Source organism: Squalius cephalus, assembly GCF_949319135.1.
Source record: "Squalius cephalus genome assembly, chromosome: 12".
NCBI classification, from domain to species: domain Eukaryota; kingdom Metazoa; phylum Chordata; class Actinopteri; order Cypriniformes; family Leuciscidae; genus Squalius; species Squalius cephalus.
In genome coordinates, this window is record NC_137133.1 from 1,554,327 (window position 1) to 1,571,826 (window position 17,500).

The following is a 17,500-nucleotide window of genomic DNA, read 5'->3' on the forward strand; positions in this document are numbered from 1 at the left end:
GGTAATCTCTATTGGCCTGACTACTGAAAACTGAGAAAAAGGCTGTTGTCTTCACTTTTGCCAAATAGGTAGGAAAACTTCAGCACCCATAATGCACTGGGCTTGTTGTGGTCCAAGGCCACTCCCACCAATCTGCTCTGGATACGCTTGACCAGAGTCAAATACCGCCTTGCTTCAGTAGGAAATACTTCTAAGCAAACTTTAACTCGTAATGGTGTCAACTTGTATCGCTCCCGGGTGCAAGCATTCAAAGAGTAAACGTTTAGCGGGAGTTTCTCTGGGTTTCCAGAGTAGGATCCAGAGCTTTGTAGACAGCGACTAAAGGGTGCAAAGAATCTTAAATACAGAGAGAATAAAGAGAAGGAAAATATGCTAAACCTTCATGCTTGCAGTCAACATTTCATACTGGGTGAGCACAAACGCAGTGTTTTAGACCAAACGAAGGGGAAAACTGAAAGAAATCTGCCAGTTCCACTTGAAGCAAAACTGTCGCGTTCAGGTGAGAAAGATGTTGCCGTAGTGATCCAGTTTTACCATAATGCTGTTCAGAGAGTAGACAAAGTATAATATAGTTATATTAACCCTGACCTTACATGAACTGTTGTGTTAATAACCCTCTGCTGATCCGACAGCCCGTGGGCGGGAATACAAACATGAGGAAGTATAATCTGTAGTTTTCACGAAGACTTTTCCAGGTAACACACAGAAAGAGGAAACACTGTTCATTTACATATACACCACACAGCGGTCTGAAATTCTCCAAACTTACACTTTATGGGCCCTATTTTAACGATCTGAAACGCAAGTATCAAATGCGAAACACAAGTAACTTTGTGGGCGGGTCTCGGGCGCTGTTGCTATTATACCGGCGGGATAAATGACTCTTGCGCCCGATGCAAATCTAAAATGGGTTGGTCTGAAGTCGCTTCATTACTCATAGGTGTGGTTTGGGCGTAACGTGAAATAAACCAATCAGAGCGTCATCTCACATTCCCTTTAAGAGCAGGCGCGCTTGTTCCATGGCGGATTGCTATTATAACGGCGGATTTGCCAGGAGCGGTTCACAGCCGAGGAGACCGACGTTCTCGTCAGGGCCGTAAAACACAGAGAAGTGACATTGGGGATGGAGAAACACACCCAGATTAGCTTCGGTTAAACAGGCGTATGATAATTTGGGTAAATGTGTAAGCTAGATTTATGCCTATTTCTTCACATCTTCATGGACACAACAATGATTTCCCTTGTGTGTTAATATTGTTCCTTGTAATAATGTATGGTTTTCTTAAAATGAAAACTGCTGCTTCTGTGTAGATGAGAGAAGCAAAGTGTGTGTGCGTTGTGCACACGCTACATTGATTATGGCCAAGCATGCGCCCTTAAAATAACATATGAATAACATGCGCAATGCGCCACTGACTTTAGACGAGGTTTCTCCTGGTCAGTGGCGGAACTGTTTTCTGAAACTGCAAAATAGCACCAGGGAACGTTTGCGCCGGAACACGCCTCCTCTTTTCCCTGAACCGCCCCCCGGGAGCGCAAGTTCATTCCCTAATTTACCGACGTGCGTCTGTGGAGGGAAAAGTCCGCTGTGCGTCGGGTGCAAAATAGGAATGAAACATGCGTCGGTGTACGCAGTCAATTGCGCTGGGTGCAAGATAGGGCCCTTAGTGTATTTATCTTGGTTCAATGTCGTTTATCCATTTTTGCTGTAAAGCCTGATCAAAATGCTAATGAAGAAGATGCGGTGCAGTGCGATCGCTCTCACCTTCACCGAGCCCAGCATGCCACCGACAAACAGGTAAGCGTTCTGGTCCACATCCAGCACAGTGAAGCTCTCGGGGGATGTGGCACTTCTACGGGTTGGTAAGATGCCAGTTTTGGGCCCCTCCAGCGCGTGGACCGAGATACTGCCATTCAGCCCGATACTGGACAACACCAACACTTACACTTACACCACCGATAATGAGCAATGCTAACACATAACAGTTACTCTCCCTTTCACTCATGATTAATGGAGGGATTGAAGAATGCAGCTATTTGATCAATGTTTACCCCAAAATAAATATGCACCATTACTACTGTCATTAGATGGACTTTAGTTTTGTAAAGAAATTCTATTGTAGGCACACTAGACATTTGTCTACCGAACTAATGTCTGAAAAAACCCAAAAGCATTTAAGCAGAAGCTTCAGATCAAACATAGTAATGTTATTCAGACCAAAATTATGACTCAGTTTTACTTAATTACTTAAAAAAATATATCTTTAATCAAATAAGTAATGAGAATAAACATATAAAATGATCACTGCAGTGTGGATTTTCAACAAAACACATACTGTAGTATTCATGTGAACCCTGAATTACCGTGAGGCTTCGATTCGATGCCAGTTTCCATCGTTGATGACGAGATCGGGATATTCTACACGGCCGACCCCTGACCCAACATCCCACAGGAAGTTCACTTTACCCTTCCTCATCTCAATCGCCAAGAAATCCACCTACACACGACAGAGGAAATTCAGCACGCACCAAACATTATGTGTGTGTGAATGCAATAAGCTCTAATTATTTCCTTTTCATAGCCAGGGGCAGCAGATGTTTGTTAGATGCTTTGTTAGAAAGAAAACCGACTCAAATGTACAAGCTCAACAGTGTGAACCTCAGACTGGGTCCGAGTGCTTGAGCAGACGATCTGAAGAGATCAGAGAAGAGAAAGACGGAGGAACAGAGACAGATTACACTCACATATTTGGCCGATCCAAGGTAGAAGAGCAGGTTATCAGCAGCAACGGTCTTCACATGGAGGATAATGGTGTTATAGCGGCCCTTCTTGATCTCTGGCCGATAGCTGCGGATACAGTCTCCGCTGGACGACACGGACACCTTAATCTAGGGTTCAAAGGTCATGAGAGGTCAAGCCAGAGAGTGCGGACAGCACATTAATGATCTCATTTCCTTCCTTGCAGCAAATTATGTAGCAGATTTAAGGCAAGACACTGCAGGTTAATAGGGTAATTATTTTAACTAATCAACTGTTTTGTATTGCACATTTTCAGAAATGTAATGTTTAAACATTTAGAAAATACTGTCAGTACTGTCAATACATTCGGAAATGCATTTAGGAATAAATGTTGTATAAATCAGGTGAATGATATATGAACAAACCTTCAGAATATAGATATGAATAAAACTGTAACGTTTGGTGTTTGTAAAGCTGCAGAAGTGGAGATTTCTGACTCAAACGCACCACCTTTAAAGATAGATAGACTCTAAAAAGTGTTTAAAATAAAGTGTATGCAAAGTTTTAAATATCAACATGTACTTAAAAATCAAGGTTAGCTATAACTATATTTATATTAACTATAAAATTAGGTTTTAGTTTAGGATTAGTTGCATTTAATTATGCATAATTTACTGTTATTACTACAGTAAGTACATGTAACAAGGACACTGTAAAATAAAGTGTCTTTCTACTTTAAAATGTCACGTTTAAATCAACGTGTTGTCGTTTCTTCCATAACCCTTTGTGAAAATGGTTTCAAATGAAATCTTACAGCAATTTATTTTCAGTTTAAGCATTGAAATTGAAATTGAAAGACACAAATTAGCCCAAAATCTCAAAGCTGACCAGTGCATGAAAAAACAATGATTTTGAAGTGTCTTGCTTTAAGGAAGGATCAACATGAACTACTTAACATTTAAATGATTCATAGCAGAGTGTTTGAAATGCACCATCTTCAGGACTTCCCTGAGGTATTATGTTTTCATGAGACTCTGTTTCCTCGAGTGTTATGGGCAGTACTCACAGAGTTGGCCTGTTTGCGAGCCTGGTTGATGAGTTCTTTGATCTGCGAGACGTTTTTCTTCAGGTTGTCCTGGAGTTCCTGAATGGGCTTTAGTTTCTCCAGCAGCCTATCAGCCTCATTCTCCAGATCCTTCACTTTAGCACCTGCCGCATGAACTACAGACACAGACGCAGAGGACCGGCCGTCACAAACGCTAATACATGAAAGCGTGACAGAATAAATTAAATACGGCATTAGAAACATGCTCGATAGCGAAGCCACAAGTAAAATGAAATGAAAGGCTCTAAAACAAGAGCACAAGAGACCATGAAAGAATTCAGAAAGAAAACAGAAAATGGGAGATGAAGAAAAAATTGACATTATATCTCTCGTTTGCAGCATAGGAAGCGAAAGACATGGAGCTGTTATTTCAAAAGAGAAGATGAGAGAAAAAAACGACAGAGTTTTCATCTGTAATTAGCTAAAGCGCTCATTAGGATAACAAGCTTAGTGAAGCTTTCAAAGGCGGCGTTTAATCCTGTTGGGCTGAAACAAAGAAGGGAGAAATGGAGCGATTGGGAAAACACTCTCTCTGTACATGCAGTGCTCTGGATGAAAGCACCATGCTGAAGCCTCGGGGAGCGGAGAAAGCTCTAAAAACCATTCGCACAGATGAAAGAAGAAAATTGTGTATACATACTTATTGCTGTTGACGTTCAAAATCAAATGTGGGGGGAAAAATATGAAATAAGCATTTAAGTGATCTTGTAACACAAACATTTCAATTAAGAAATCAAATCTTCATGATCCATGCAGCTGTTGTCTCTATCAAGCAAGAATATTGCTGGAGTGGGATGGATGTCGTACTGTTTTTCTCTGGGTCTTTGATGAGGTTGTTGGCTTTCTTGACGTCGTTCTCCAGTTCGCTGTAGTTCCTCTTCAAGCCCATCAGGTTCAGGTTCATGTCCTTCAGACGGTTGAGGACGTCTATGGCCGTGTCGTTGGCCTCTGCCGCCTTCACCTTAGTGGCCTGGATCTTCTCTGCCAGACCTACAGTCATCATCAAAACAAGTATGTAAAATTAATACAGAAAATATTAGCAGATCTCAAAAATGAAACATTCACATGAGGGGGAATCTCACACAGGTCATATTTTACTCCATGATCTAAGAAAATCTGTAAACCTATATGATGCAGTGTCTTGTTCTCTTCTTAGGTCTTGCTGCGTCACACACTGATGCTATAGGGACCCGGTGTCTGAAGCACAGTGTGTGTAATCACGCCAATCCTATTGGCTGATGGGAGTCCTATGACATTACATGGAGCACCCATGCATATAAAAGAGCAGCATATTATCTAGCTCTGTAGGAATCTTACAACAGTTCCCACAGCCCCTGTCTCGACAGGATGTCTGCTCCTATGTTTTGGGACCCCAGAATGTATACTGCCCTCGGGGAGAGCATCTTATCTAGGGACCATGGGAGGATCTGGTGCACCAATTTGCATAGTGGACACGAACACAGACCCCCATGGTGATTTAAATAAGAGACCACCGACGTGTTGTCTGAACGGACCAGCACATGATGGTCTCTTAGGTCTGGGAGGAAGTGCTTCAGTGCCATGAAGACCACCATCATCTCAAGGCAGTTTATGTGCCACGAAAATGATGACTCCTCCACAGACCCTGAGCTGAGCGGCCTTCCATTACCGCTCTCCAGCCAGTGAAAAAGATGTCTGTTGTGAGAGTGACTCGATGACAATGAACTCCGAACACAGGACCCTGGGACAGGAACAAAGGTTTCCTCCATATAACCAAGGCGCGGAGACACCGCCACGTGATCGTGATCTATGTAAAACAGGAAAGAATGGAAGGCCCCATGGTGTGTGCAACATTGGAAGACAGAAAACGCTCGTCCATTTTGCTTTTAGGATGAGCGTCCTGTTTCTCGGCTGGCCAATTAATCTTTAACTTAGACACATCGCAAATTCCTCTTCCCCTGCCTCGATGCTCACCACATCGACCTTCTCAGAGCTAGACAGCTGGAGCACCGGGCTCTCTCCCCGGAGGAAGAAGCTTAATGTGATATAGTGACCCCACAATATCGGTACAGACAACAAAAAATAAGACACACAGAGTGCTAGCTGAAGCACAGAAGCAAACGCCGGTCAGACCGGATGTGCTTTTATCCTTTCCTGGTCGTGACGTTCACTCTCGCCATTGGACTAGTTGACAAACGTGCTTCAGACGCAATCACGCAGGGGCGTTCCCAAAGCGTCATCGACACAGCGCAAGTTCCCTCGAAAGGGAACTGTATATTCCCTCCCCTTAAAGTAACCCTTCCCCTAAACCTACCCATCACAGAAAACATTATGCAGTTTTACATTTTCAATAAGCATCACTTAGTCTGATTTATAAGCTGTTTTCCTTATAGGGACCAAAATGTCCCCACAAGAAGGATTTCAGATTTTGCCATCTTTGAGGTGACATTTTTTCCACATTACGTAGGGTTTACCACACACACACACACACACACACACACTGCTCTCAGTGATAACCTCGTCCTGATAGCACCTGTATCCAATGTGTGACACACACACAAACACACACCTCTCTGTAACCATAGGAACAGAAAACATCAAACCCTATGAAGGTTTAAGGTGCTAGATTCAATGTTTTCAGCAGTCAAGCTGGTGAGGACGACCCTGACACACACACACACACACGCACACACGCACACACACACGCACACACACACACGCACACACACACACACACATGCACACACGCACAAACACACACGCGCACACACGCACACACACACCACGCACACACACACACACACACACACACACACACACACACACACACACACACACACACACAGACACACACACACACACACCATGAGGGATGGCGTTGAGTTTCTCCATTGTGTTGTTCAGGCCTTTCTGTAAGTCTTTGTTCTTGTGGTTGGCTTTTTTCAGTCTGGACTGAAGAGCCCCCAGATTGTCTCCATTTTCTGAAAAAAAGAAAAAAGTGACATGGCAAAAAAAGCTTCTTGGGAACATTAGTGAGAATCTGCAGGACAGGATTAATCTCCTAGCGATGTTCACCTTTCACGTCATTCTGCAGTTCTTTGGCCTCGTTCCACAGGCGGTGGCTCTTCTGAACAGAGGCCTTGGCTTGATCCTTCAGAGATCCTTTGGGTCCTGACGCCTACAGACAGAACATTTTTGAACATTTGTGTTTTAAAATTAATATTCAATTCTATTTCCAACATGAAACATAACACAAAGCCCAGTCATTCAGCTGAATGTGATACGATTAGTGTGTGCTTGTCATGCAGAGAAATGGAAAGTGCCACTGAAAGCTTTAATATTGTCGCATATTGTCGTTTTTGAAAGCCCTGTGTGAAGCACCGTTGCTCAGTTTTGACCTTTTGGCCTCGTGTTTCTGTGAGGGAGGGTGAACGACAGGAGAGAGGGATGATAATGGAAGAGCAGGGGGAAAGCTTTGATCTCTGAAGCAGGACAAATAGAAATGAATTGAACAGCTTTAACGCAGTCAGTGAAACTCTGATCCAAACCTAGTGATTTATAGACGCTACAGACACAAAGTGTCGCTTACACAACCAAACATGTATCCTTGATGGAGGAGGATTGGTGTATTCAGTGTCTGACTCATGTGGATTGTTTATAGCAGTTAAACGAGATTGTTTCTGTTTTTTTTTTTTTTTTACTCTAGCACCACCAGACACTCCCCCTGTTTGCTACTGGTTGGGAAATAAACTGTTGCAATATGGAAAAGAGCTGCAAAAAGACTCCAAAATGAGTGTAAGAAAAAAAAAAACAGCATTTTAATTTGCTGCTGCCCACGCAGAGCATTTCCCATCAGCCACTGGTGTAGAGACTCATGATGAGTGTGTGTGTTTCCTCACCAGCTGCTGAGCCTCAACGCTGGTCTTCTTCGCCATTTTGGCCACCTTATCGGCCTCGTCGATGTAGTTCTTGATGTTGGTGTACGCTTTGAAAGCAGCGGTGGCGTTGAAGGACAGGTTCTTTGCCTCAGCTAGAATACTACAGAAAACACACGCACAGGTTAAGATCGGTGAAAACAACAACAACCTAGGCTTCTTGCATGTTTCGTGACACTTTCATTTCTATTGCGTTTGAAAATAACGTAGCACCTACAAAAACCCACACTAAACCTGACCAATAGTGTTAACAAAAGCAAACATGAGATAAAAGCTCATCTGCTGAAGCAAACATGTCATTTTAGATTGTTCTTTTCTCATGACTGGTGTTTCACAGACCTGAGCTGAGCTACTGAGCAACTTTACTACAGCAGAAAACACACACACATATGATTAACATATGATGAAATGTTTTAAAATGTTTTAGTATATAAATCATGTACTATGATAAAAGTGTTTTGAGCTCATAACGTAGCACGGTCAGAAATGACCTTCTCCATTAAGAGGAAATATTTGCCGCCTGGAATTAATTTCCAGGGGATTTTTTATTTATTTATTAAATTTATAGTCAAATAAAGTATATAGATTATTAAAAAAAAGGGTAAGGCTGCTGCAATTGTATTACAATATGCATATTATTGCCCTTGATATTGTAATGATTATTATTGATTAATAAAATACATTAAAAAACATTTTGTTGACAAAAGCAGCTTGATAAAACAAGCTATGAGAAATTAATTAATTACTTTCTAATGTTTAAATATTGTTTATTTATCATTCATTTCATTCATAATCAATTCAGTTTAATTTTGCAGTGGCATTTTATTGCCACCATGCACCATTACTTGAATTTGGGGGGTATTTTTGGTAACTTTTGACTTGTTAATTTTTTTAACTTGATCTATCTTTAAATCTACTCTTAAGACTCATTTATTTTCTTAGGCATTTAATATGTCTTGACTTGCTGTTTTATGATTTTACTTTCATGCATTCCACCTATTTTGCAGCTTGTGTTTTATTGTTCTTTATTGTTTCTAATTATTGTTGTTTTGTGTTTTTTTACTATTGGTTTCCTTTTGTACTTGTACAGCACTTTGGGTCAACTTCACAATTAGTTTTTTTAATTAAATTAAATTTAATTAAAAAATGTATTTTCTTGAGGTTTCTTACAATACAATACAATGTTTATTTTTAAAGCACAATTTAAAAACAACTAAACACAATTTGGTTTTTAAATTGTGCTTTAAAAATAAGCATTGTATTGTATTGTAAGAAACCTCAAGAAAATATTTTTTTATTAATATGTCCCTGCAATCAAAATTTGTGTCATTACCAGTTGTTTTTTTACTGACACTGCAAAACACACACACACACACACACATTTGTTTTGCTACACTTGTGAGGACATTCCATAATGGTTTTTATACTGTACAAACTGTATATTCTATCCCCCTACACTGACCCGAACACTAAACCCACCCATCACACACACACACACACACACACCTGTCGAGTATGGCAGCGGACTCGTTGAGCTGTCCGGCGTGATCCTCCGCTCTCATCAGCAGATCCGGGACGGAGTCGTCCAGACCGCGACCCAACCGCGCCACCTTAAAATCCAGCCTATCGTGCAGCGGCCCCAGCTCCTTCTCCATCTCCTCCAGCTCCTACACACACCAGCCGGTCAGACATCACATCACTCATGCTTGTGTAACATTTCTGTCGTGTGTTTGGCATGAAACGGACCTCTTTGCCCTGGTTGATGCTGTCGGACAGAGCGTTGGCTTCGTCCAGCATCTTCTCTCCTTCCGCCAAAATCCCCTCCATTTCCTTTTTCTTTTTCCCGGCCACCTCCGTCTTTCCCTGCACGAACATAGCGAACCGCTTTAGACTCTAGACACGGAGCGTTTCATGAGTTTGTGTAATGTGTATCTGTGCACCTGCAGGCGGTCGAGGTTCAGTTGGTTGGTATTAGCCAGACCTTCTGCCTGTTTGGTTTTGTTGTGCGCGTCCCTCAGCAGATCCTGAGCTTCCTCCAGTTTCTGCCTGTAATCGCCCATCTTATCCCCGACCTCCTTCTTCAGGTCCTCTGTGGCCTGGTGTGGATCTCCAAACAATCGCTTCACTCGAGCCAGAAGAGCCTCAGCGGCCCTGTAAAGATAGAGAACCAGAGCGCGTTTCATTCCCTCCTTATCTGTAATGACTCAAGAAACCTTTAAAACTCCAGACTGAATGACCAGCTGCACTGATGTTCACACGTTATGGGTATTTTTGAATAAATTAATACTTTTAATTTATCATAAGTGACAGTAAAGACATTTATAATGTTATAAATGTTTTCCATTTCAAATAAAGGCTGATTTCTTGAACTATTTGTTCATCAAAGAATCCTGAAAAGTGTATCATGCTTTTTCCACACAAATATTAAGAAAAGACTGGAGTAATGATGCAGAACATTCAGCTTTGATCACAGGAATGAATCACACTCTACAATATATGAAGAGTTCAGATGCAAAAGCCTCTAAGTGCCTCTAAGAATGATCATTTTTATCAAGCTCGTATATTTAAGTTCAATAATTTCACTTAAATGGCAATGCAAATTACCTATTAATTGTCATTTAAGTGAAATTACTGAACTTAATTATACAAGCTTTATGAAAAATGATCATTCTAGAAGAAAATGTCAGATGGCACTTAGAGGCTTTTGCATCTGAACTCTTCATATATTAACATAGAACACAGCTATTTTAAAATTGTAATACTATTTCACAATATTATAGTTTTGCCCTGTATTTTTGATCAAATAAATAATTTTCACTTTGTTCCACAGAAGAAAAAAAAAGCAAGTAATTCAGTTTTGGAACGATATGTGGGTGAATAAATGATGACAATGTTTTGATCTGCTACAATCCTGAATGAAGATGTCACAATCAGAGCTGAATATTGCATTTTGGGACAAATTTTGTCTTGTGCAAGGTGAAAGGAGATCTCTGAGGAAACAGGAGACATTAAACCAGTGTCCAACAACCACCCAGAACACAAGCTGAAGCTCTTCAACCAGTTTAATCTGGACTCATTCCCACTGTCCTCCTCTAGGTGTCTCTCTCTGTTCTCTCATGGCCGTACACACAGAGGAATCCATTAAAGAAGTAATTTGATTAGGCTGGAATAATATTCCTCCCCTGCCCAACCGCAGGCAATTTTTAATTAGTTCATTAAGATTTTACATAAGAAAGAGAAACTTTCTTCATTTGAGCTGTGATCCAATGAACCACAAAATGCGACTGAGAAACATAATGCCACCAACACAATAATTCCAACCGGTGAGCTCGAGCGTCCTCCTCATCCGCAGCTGTTCGGCTGGATTTGCTCTTTATGCAAGAGGTTTGATGTGGTATTTGAACTGAGTAATATTCATATGATCTTTACATATGAATAGAACGCTTGCAACAAATCACAATGCTGTTTGGTGTGAGAACTTCATATTCACAACCTCGATACTGTATGATTTTTCCATTATTGCAAAAAATGTACGTAGAGTTGGGACATCATATGTATTGGAGGGTAACGTTTTTATGAATTTCAACAATGCATGAACGTGAACAAACATGAAGGACGCTCGATGGGCCAGCGCTTCATCGTCACAAAAGTTTAAGCCTTGACAAGAAGACGTGAAAGTGAGCTCACTGGGATGGTAATGGATATGGCATTGTTAATGCATTTGGTCTTGGTGGAATAGATCTGCTACTGCCGATACATTCACAGACATTACTGTGAGCCTGTAAGACATGTAACAGACCTGATTTAAAGCAATACTATTGAGCTTTTCCTCTGCGGTCCCCCTACAGGTTGGAAGCGGAATTGTCCATTACCGCTGTCGTAAATCATTTAGCCTACAGTCGCACACACGCTTGCTGTTTATCCAGCGCCGGCTGTGGAATGAACGATGTCCACAGACAAGGTAGAGTATGATGCATGATTTTATGAAAGTATGATGTATTGCGACATCAGAAACGAAGAAAAACAAAATAATGACTATTGTAAAGCTTGCCGTAAAGCAAGTCAGATTTGTAGTTTTCTCATGTCTCATTAGAACTACAGAAACGCGCCCACGCAATCTTACATAGTGTGGCTATAGCAGATAAAGGACCGCAAAGCGGAGGCAGAAGTGCCGTTCACCCTGTTACGACTTGATGAACCACTGAAACCATTTTGGAAACATTATTTTAAGGTAAAAAATGTTACATAGTGTTGCTTTAACCCCGTAGCAGATCTATACAGGTGGAGCTGGGGAAGAGGGAGGGCTTCTGAGAGAGCGCCGCACTGCTAACAGCAACACACCGGTGTTTGTGTGAATGTTGAGCCACAGATCATTGGCCACTGATGCAACAACAACCAATCAGCTGTGCTATGTAGATAATGATGTGTTGTATATATATACACAGTATATATATTACAGTGAGTATCCTAGTAAACATAGTCAGTTATGTCTTAACCGAACATAAACTGTTGAGAAATAAAAAGGATGTGTAACAGTATACTGGATCCATGCATTAGCTCTTAAAGTGACAGCAGCCTAATATATTCCTGCTGCCGTCTGTGTCATTAATGTTAAACAACGAAGGACAAAGAAAAAAAATCACTCACTGCTCTTGACTGAATAAATTTTGTAACTTTAATAATGATTAATCCATGTTTCATGGCTGTTACATTTTCTTAAGTCACCAGCCATTGGCCTAAAGTTAGTTTTAGGCCCTGTATAAATATAGTTTAGTCATGAAACTCTAGAGGGAGCAGGCTGATGGTCCTTTACATGCAATCTGCTAGTAATCACATCATTGTCACATGGCACAAGCTGATTGGCTGATTGGATTCTGAGCCAATGAGATTGGTTGCTCAACATTTAAATAGTCTGGTTCAGTGTTTGCTGTAAGCTAGAGTTCCTCTGAACCCCTCCACCTCCCCAGCTCCACCTGCCTGGATCATACTTGCTTAACAGCAGCAGCAACGAAGTCCGGCAAGACCAAATACATTAACATTCAGTAACATGCCAAAACTATTCTGAGTATTGTTATGATTTTTTTATATATATATACAGGAAGTAAAATAAATCTGCAGCAATGTTGCAAAGGAAGGTGTTGGTGGCAGGGAAGCTTATTGCCACCCCATCTGTGTGTGTGTGTGTGTGTGTGTGTGTGTGTGTGTGTGTGTGTGTGTGTGTGTGTGTGTCTGTGTGTGTGTGTGTGTGTGTGTGTGTGTCTGTATGTGTGTGTGTTTTACCCCAGTTCTTCATCAGCGATGTTTTTCTTGCCGGAGAGCTGTCGTTTGCGTAGTTCTGCGAGCATGGCTTGAATTTCATCATTCATCTCGTTCACACTCTTCTCTGGAGCCCCGTCCCTCACGCCCAGAGTCGCGTTCAGCTCACGTGCTTTATCCCGTAAAGCTGGACACACACACACACACACACACACACACACACACACACACACACACACACACACACACACACACACACACACACACACACACACACACACACACACACACACACACAGCAGGGACATAACACCAGGGTTATTATAGTTAACTAAACATAAAACCATAAAATCCTTTGTCACTTGAAAAGGAATACATTTTAACTTAAATAAATTAAAATGGAAAAAAAATGTGGCTATATACAAGAATTTTGATGTTTTAAACACTTTTTTGTGAACAGCTTGTAGCAACACTTACGAGACAAATACGGAAGTGAAGGACTCGGGCCGGTTTTGCCGGGAAAATCAATAGGATGTGACGTGCTCCCGAGAGCAGGGGCGGATTTAGTGATTTGGGGGCCCCAGGTAAAATATAGGAATGGGGCCCTATACATTTGCACACATTTACCCGGATCATCCTTGAGGTTCCTCTCTCTGTTGTGCTGATGTTCAGTTCAGTGCAGTCACGGGACTCGGGTGCTAACAGTATTAGCGTAGGTTGGACACTAGGTGGTGCTATGGGGTTACTTTCACTACACAATAACGCAAGGCTGTAATTCTACATTTTTAAAAAACATTTATTTTTATTTATTTTAACTACAAATTTAAATGAAAAGGAAAAAATACACACTTAAATTATTATATCAACCAAAAATAAAGTACATATGAGCAGCGCGTTCAGAATGGAGTTTCTGCGTGGAAAGTAACTGCGCATGCGTCCTCTACAGAAAACGCACGAGCGCAAAACAATACAAATATAATACGCAATAAACAATATCACACGAGTAAAGAGCGCAATACGCTCAGTATTTAGTTATTGCTTCAGATGTATGATATTTTCATTTGCTACAAACAGGATACACAAGAAGCAGATGGTTGTCGTTGTAACGAACACATCAGCAACCGCTTGCGCGTCCGTGGCCAAATGTGTTTGCCTGCCTTTATCTAATGGTAAGTCTACCTCTACTCAAGAGCCTCTCTTCCGTTCAATGACACATTGGCCCCTATCTCGCACCCAGCGCAATTGACTTTGTACACCGACACATGTATCATTCCTATTTTGCACCCGCGCACAGCGGACTTTTCCCTCCACAGACGCACGTCGGTAAATTAGGGAATGAACTTGCGCTCCCCGGGGCGGTTCAGCGAAAAGAGGAGGCGTGTTCCGGCGCAAACGTTCCCTGGTGCTATTTTGCAGTTTCAGAAAACAGTTCCGCCACTGACCAGGAGAAACCGAGTCTAAAGTCAGTGGCGCATTGCACATGTTATTCAGATGCTATTTTAAGGGCGCATGCTTGGCCATAATCAATGTAGCGTGTGCACAACGCACACACACTTTACTTCTCTCATCTACACACAGACGCAGCAGTTTCCATTTTTGCAAATCATACATTATTGCAAGGAAAAATATTACCACACGAGGGAAATCATTGTGGTGTCCATGAAGATGTGAAAAAATAGGCATAAATCTAGCTTACACATTTACCCAAATTATTATACGCCTGTTTAACCGAAGCTAATTTGGGTGTGTTTCTCCATCCCCAATGTCACTTCTCTGTGTTTTACGGCCCTGACGAGAACGTCGGTCTCCTCGGCTGTGAACCGCTCCTGGCAAATCCACCATTATAATAGCAATCCGCCATGGAACAAGCGCGCCTGCTCTTAAAGGGAATGTGAGATGACGCTCTGATTGGTTTATTTCACGTTACGCCCAAACCACACCTATGAGTAATGAAGCGACTTCAGACCAACACATTTTAGATTTGCATCGGGCGCAAGAGTCATTTATCCCGCCGGTATAATAGCAACAGCGCTCGAGACCCGCCCACAAAGTTACTTGCGTTTCGCGCTTGATACTTGCGTTTCAGATCGTTAAAATGGGGCCCATGAAATGAATGCTTATTTAATATTCAGGATAATGCTGAAAGAGCCATTCTGGACTGTAATTTTGTCTCATATACATTTCATGATAATAGTTAAACAATATCACACGAGTAAAGAGGGCAATATCACATGAGTACTGTTTTGTCCCGAATAGCACGAGTGCAAATGTGATATTGATTTAATACCACAGTTCAATAAATAAGAAGTTAGTATTATCTTATATTTTAGACACAATATTGTCTGGTTTTGCTCAATTTTTCAAACGAAAATATTAAATATATAGCCAGAGCAGAATTGTTGTGTGTCTCTAAGCTTTGAGTGAATGAATCGGGTGAACCAATGATTCAATGGCCCACAGATAAAGAGAGCCATTTACTTCATTCCTGCATGAATCAGCCATTTAAAATAATCTAATGAATGAATGACTCAATGACTTACTCATTTAGTCATGTACTGTTTTTGTTTCTTATTAAGAGTATTATTTCATTATATTTTTTTCTTATTTTTATATGAATAAAAAACTCATTAAAAGTATAGTTCACCCAAAAATGAAAATTATTTAAAATCATTTAGTCTCTTGGCCGTTGAAGCCTACATTTTGTAATGTATTTGATGCTTTTCTCATTTAACACAATAATGACTTTAAATCATCTTTTTGGGTAATTTCTCAGCCAAATTTGATGTCACAATTAATTTGCAATTAATTCGATTAATTAATCGTGACATCGTGTAATTAATTAGATTACAAATTCGAATCGCTTGACAGCCCTAATATATAGCAAACAACTTTGCCACACACTTCTTTTCACTTCCTTTTCACAGCAGGTTGATTTAAAGAAACTCAAATTAAACTGAGCACAGTTAATGTTCTTTAATCAAATTAAATTAGATTCAGGAATAAAAACCTCAATCAAACAGGAGGGAAATAAAAGAGCAAGCAAGCAAGCTTCTCTGCATATTTCTAATTTAAATAAAAATCATTAAATTGAGATGAAAATGAGCTATAATTACATGCATTTCTGAAATTCCTCGAGAGTTCAAACGTAAACAGTCGATAGACTACAAAGAGCGCAGTATATACCTGCCAAGCGAGCCGAGCTGGAAATAATTGCACAGTGAGTTTCAAACGCAGCTCGGGTCTTTGGGGTGGACAGAATCATTTGATTCCTACTCGTTTAGCGTGCGAGAGAAGATGAGAGACGAGGCGGTTTACTGGAGCAGGGAGCTCATGCACAGAATGGATAATGAAGCTCTTCTACTCCGCACTGACTGATGTCTGCTCTCCTCCACTTCTGCTGTTTGAAAACGCTTTCTGGCCAGTTATCAAAATCCAGAGGACCAAAGTGCAATCTGCTGACTTTAAGTGCCAAACACGTATCCAAGAAAATAGATTAACCACTTTTTTTGTATTTATTGCTTTAATCTGCATGTATTGGGTGGACTGAGAGTGTCCATCTGTATGAGCGTCTGATGTTTAGATGTTCAGAGACAACACCATCTGTTGTGAAAACTCCTCTCAGGTATGATAATTTGCATTATATTGATAGGCGTTTGGAGAAATAATCGATTCACTGAAGCATTATGATGTGATCCGTCCACAAACGTTCATCAATTTATATACACTACTGTTCAAAAGTTTGGGGTCAGTAAGATTTTTAATGTTTTTAAAAGAAGTGTCTTCTGCTCACCAAGGCTGCATTTATTTGATTAAAAATACAAACAAAAACAGTAATATTGTTAAATATTATTATAAAGTAAATCAGTTGTTTTCTATGTGAATATACAGTAAAGTGTAATTTATTCCTGTGATCAAAGCTGAATGTTCAGCATCATTACTCCAGTCTTCAGTGTCACATGATCCTTCAGAAATCACTCTAATATGATGATTTGATGATCAAGAAACATTTATGATTATTATCAGTGTTGAAAACAGTTTTTTACATGTTTATTTCATGATGCTATGATGAATAGAAAGGTCAAAAGAACAGCATTTATCTGAAATCTAAAGCTTTTGTCACATTAAACACGACCCTTCAAAAGTTTGGGGTCAGTAAGAACTTTAATTTTATTTTTGGGGGAAAGAAATAAAATAAATCAATACTTTTATTCATCAAGGATGAGTTAAACTGATCAAAAGTTACAGTAAAGACATTTATAATGTTAGAAAATATTCTATTTTAAATAAATGCTGTTCTTTTGAACTTTCTATTCATCAAAGAAACAAATTTGTACACAACTGTTTTCAACACTGATAATAATCATAAATGTTTCTTGAGCATCAAATCCTCATATTAGAGTGATTTCTGAAGGATCATGTGACACTGAAGACTGGAGTAATGATGCTGAACATTCAGCTTTGATCACAGGAATAAATTACACTTTA

The 17,500-nt window shown here is 40.4% G+C and overlaps 1 protein-coding gene across 5 annotated transcripts in view; it reads right to left on the reverse strand.

Annotated features, from left to right (window-relative positions):
- lama2 (laminin, alpha 2) overlaps nt 1-17,500 on the reverse strand; it is a 250,998-nt gene that overhangs the window by 30,245 nt on the left and 203,253 nt on the right. For all 5 annotated transcript variants that reach the window (XM_079887440.1, XM_079887439.1, XM_079887438.1 and 2 more), the window contains 12 exons: nt 13,040-13,202; nt 9,700-9,910; nt 9,506-9,622; nt 9,266-9,426; nt 7,724-7,862; nt 6,900-7,002; nt 6,689-6,805; nt 4,653-4,835; nt 3,807-3,961; nt 2,746-2,889; nt 2,365-2,498; nt 1,766-1,925 (listed from right to left, as the gene is read on the reverse strand). In XM_079887440.1, coding sequence (XP_079743566.1) covers nt 1,766-1,925; nt 2,365-2,498; nt 2,746-2,889; nt 3,807-3,961; nt 4,653-4,835; nt 6,689-6,805; nt 6,900-7,002; nt 7,724-7,862; nt 9,266-9,426; nt 9,506-9,622; nt 9,700-9,910; nt 13,040-13,202 — 1,787 coding nt within the window. The remainder of the gene's footprint in view (nt 1-1,765; nt 1,926-2,364; nt 2,499-2,745; nt 2,890-3,806; nt 3,962-4,652; nt 4,836-6,688; nt 6,806-6,899; nt 7,003-7,723; nt 7,863-9,265; nt 9,427-9,505; nt 9,623-9,699; nt 9,911-13,039; nt 13,203-17,500) is intronic.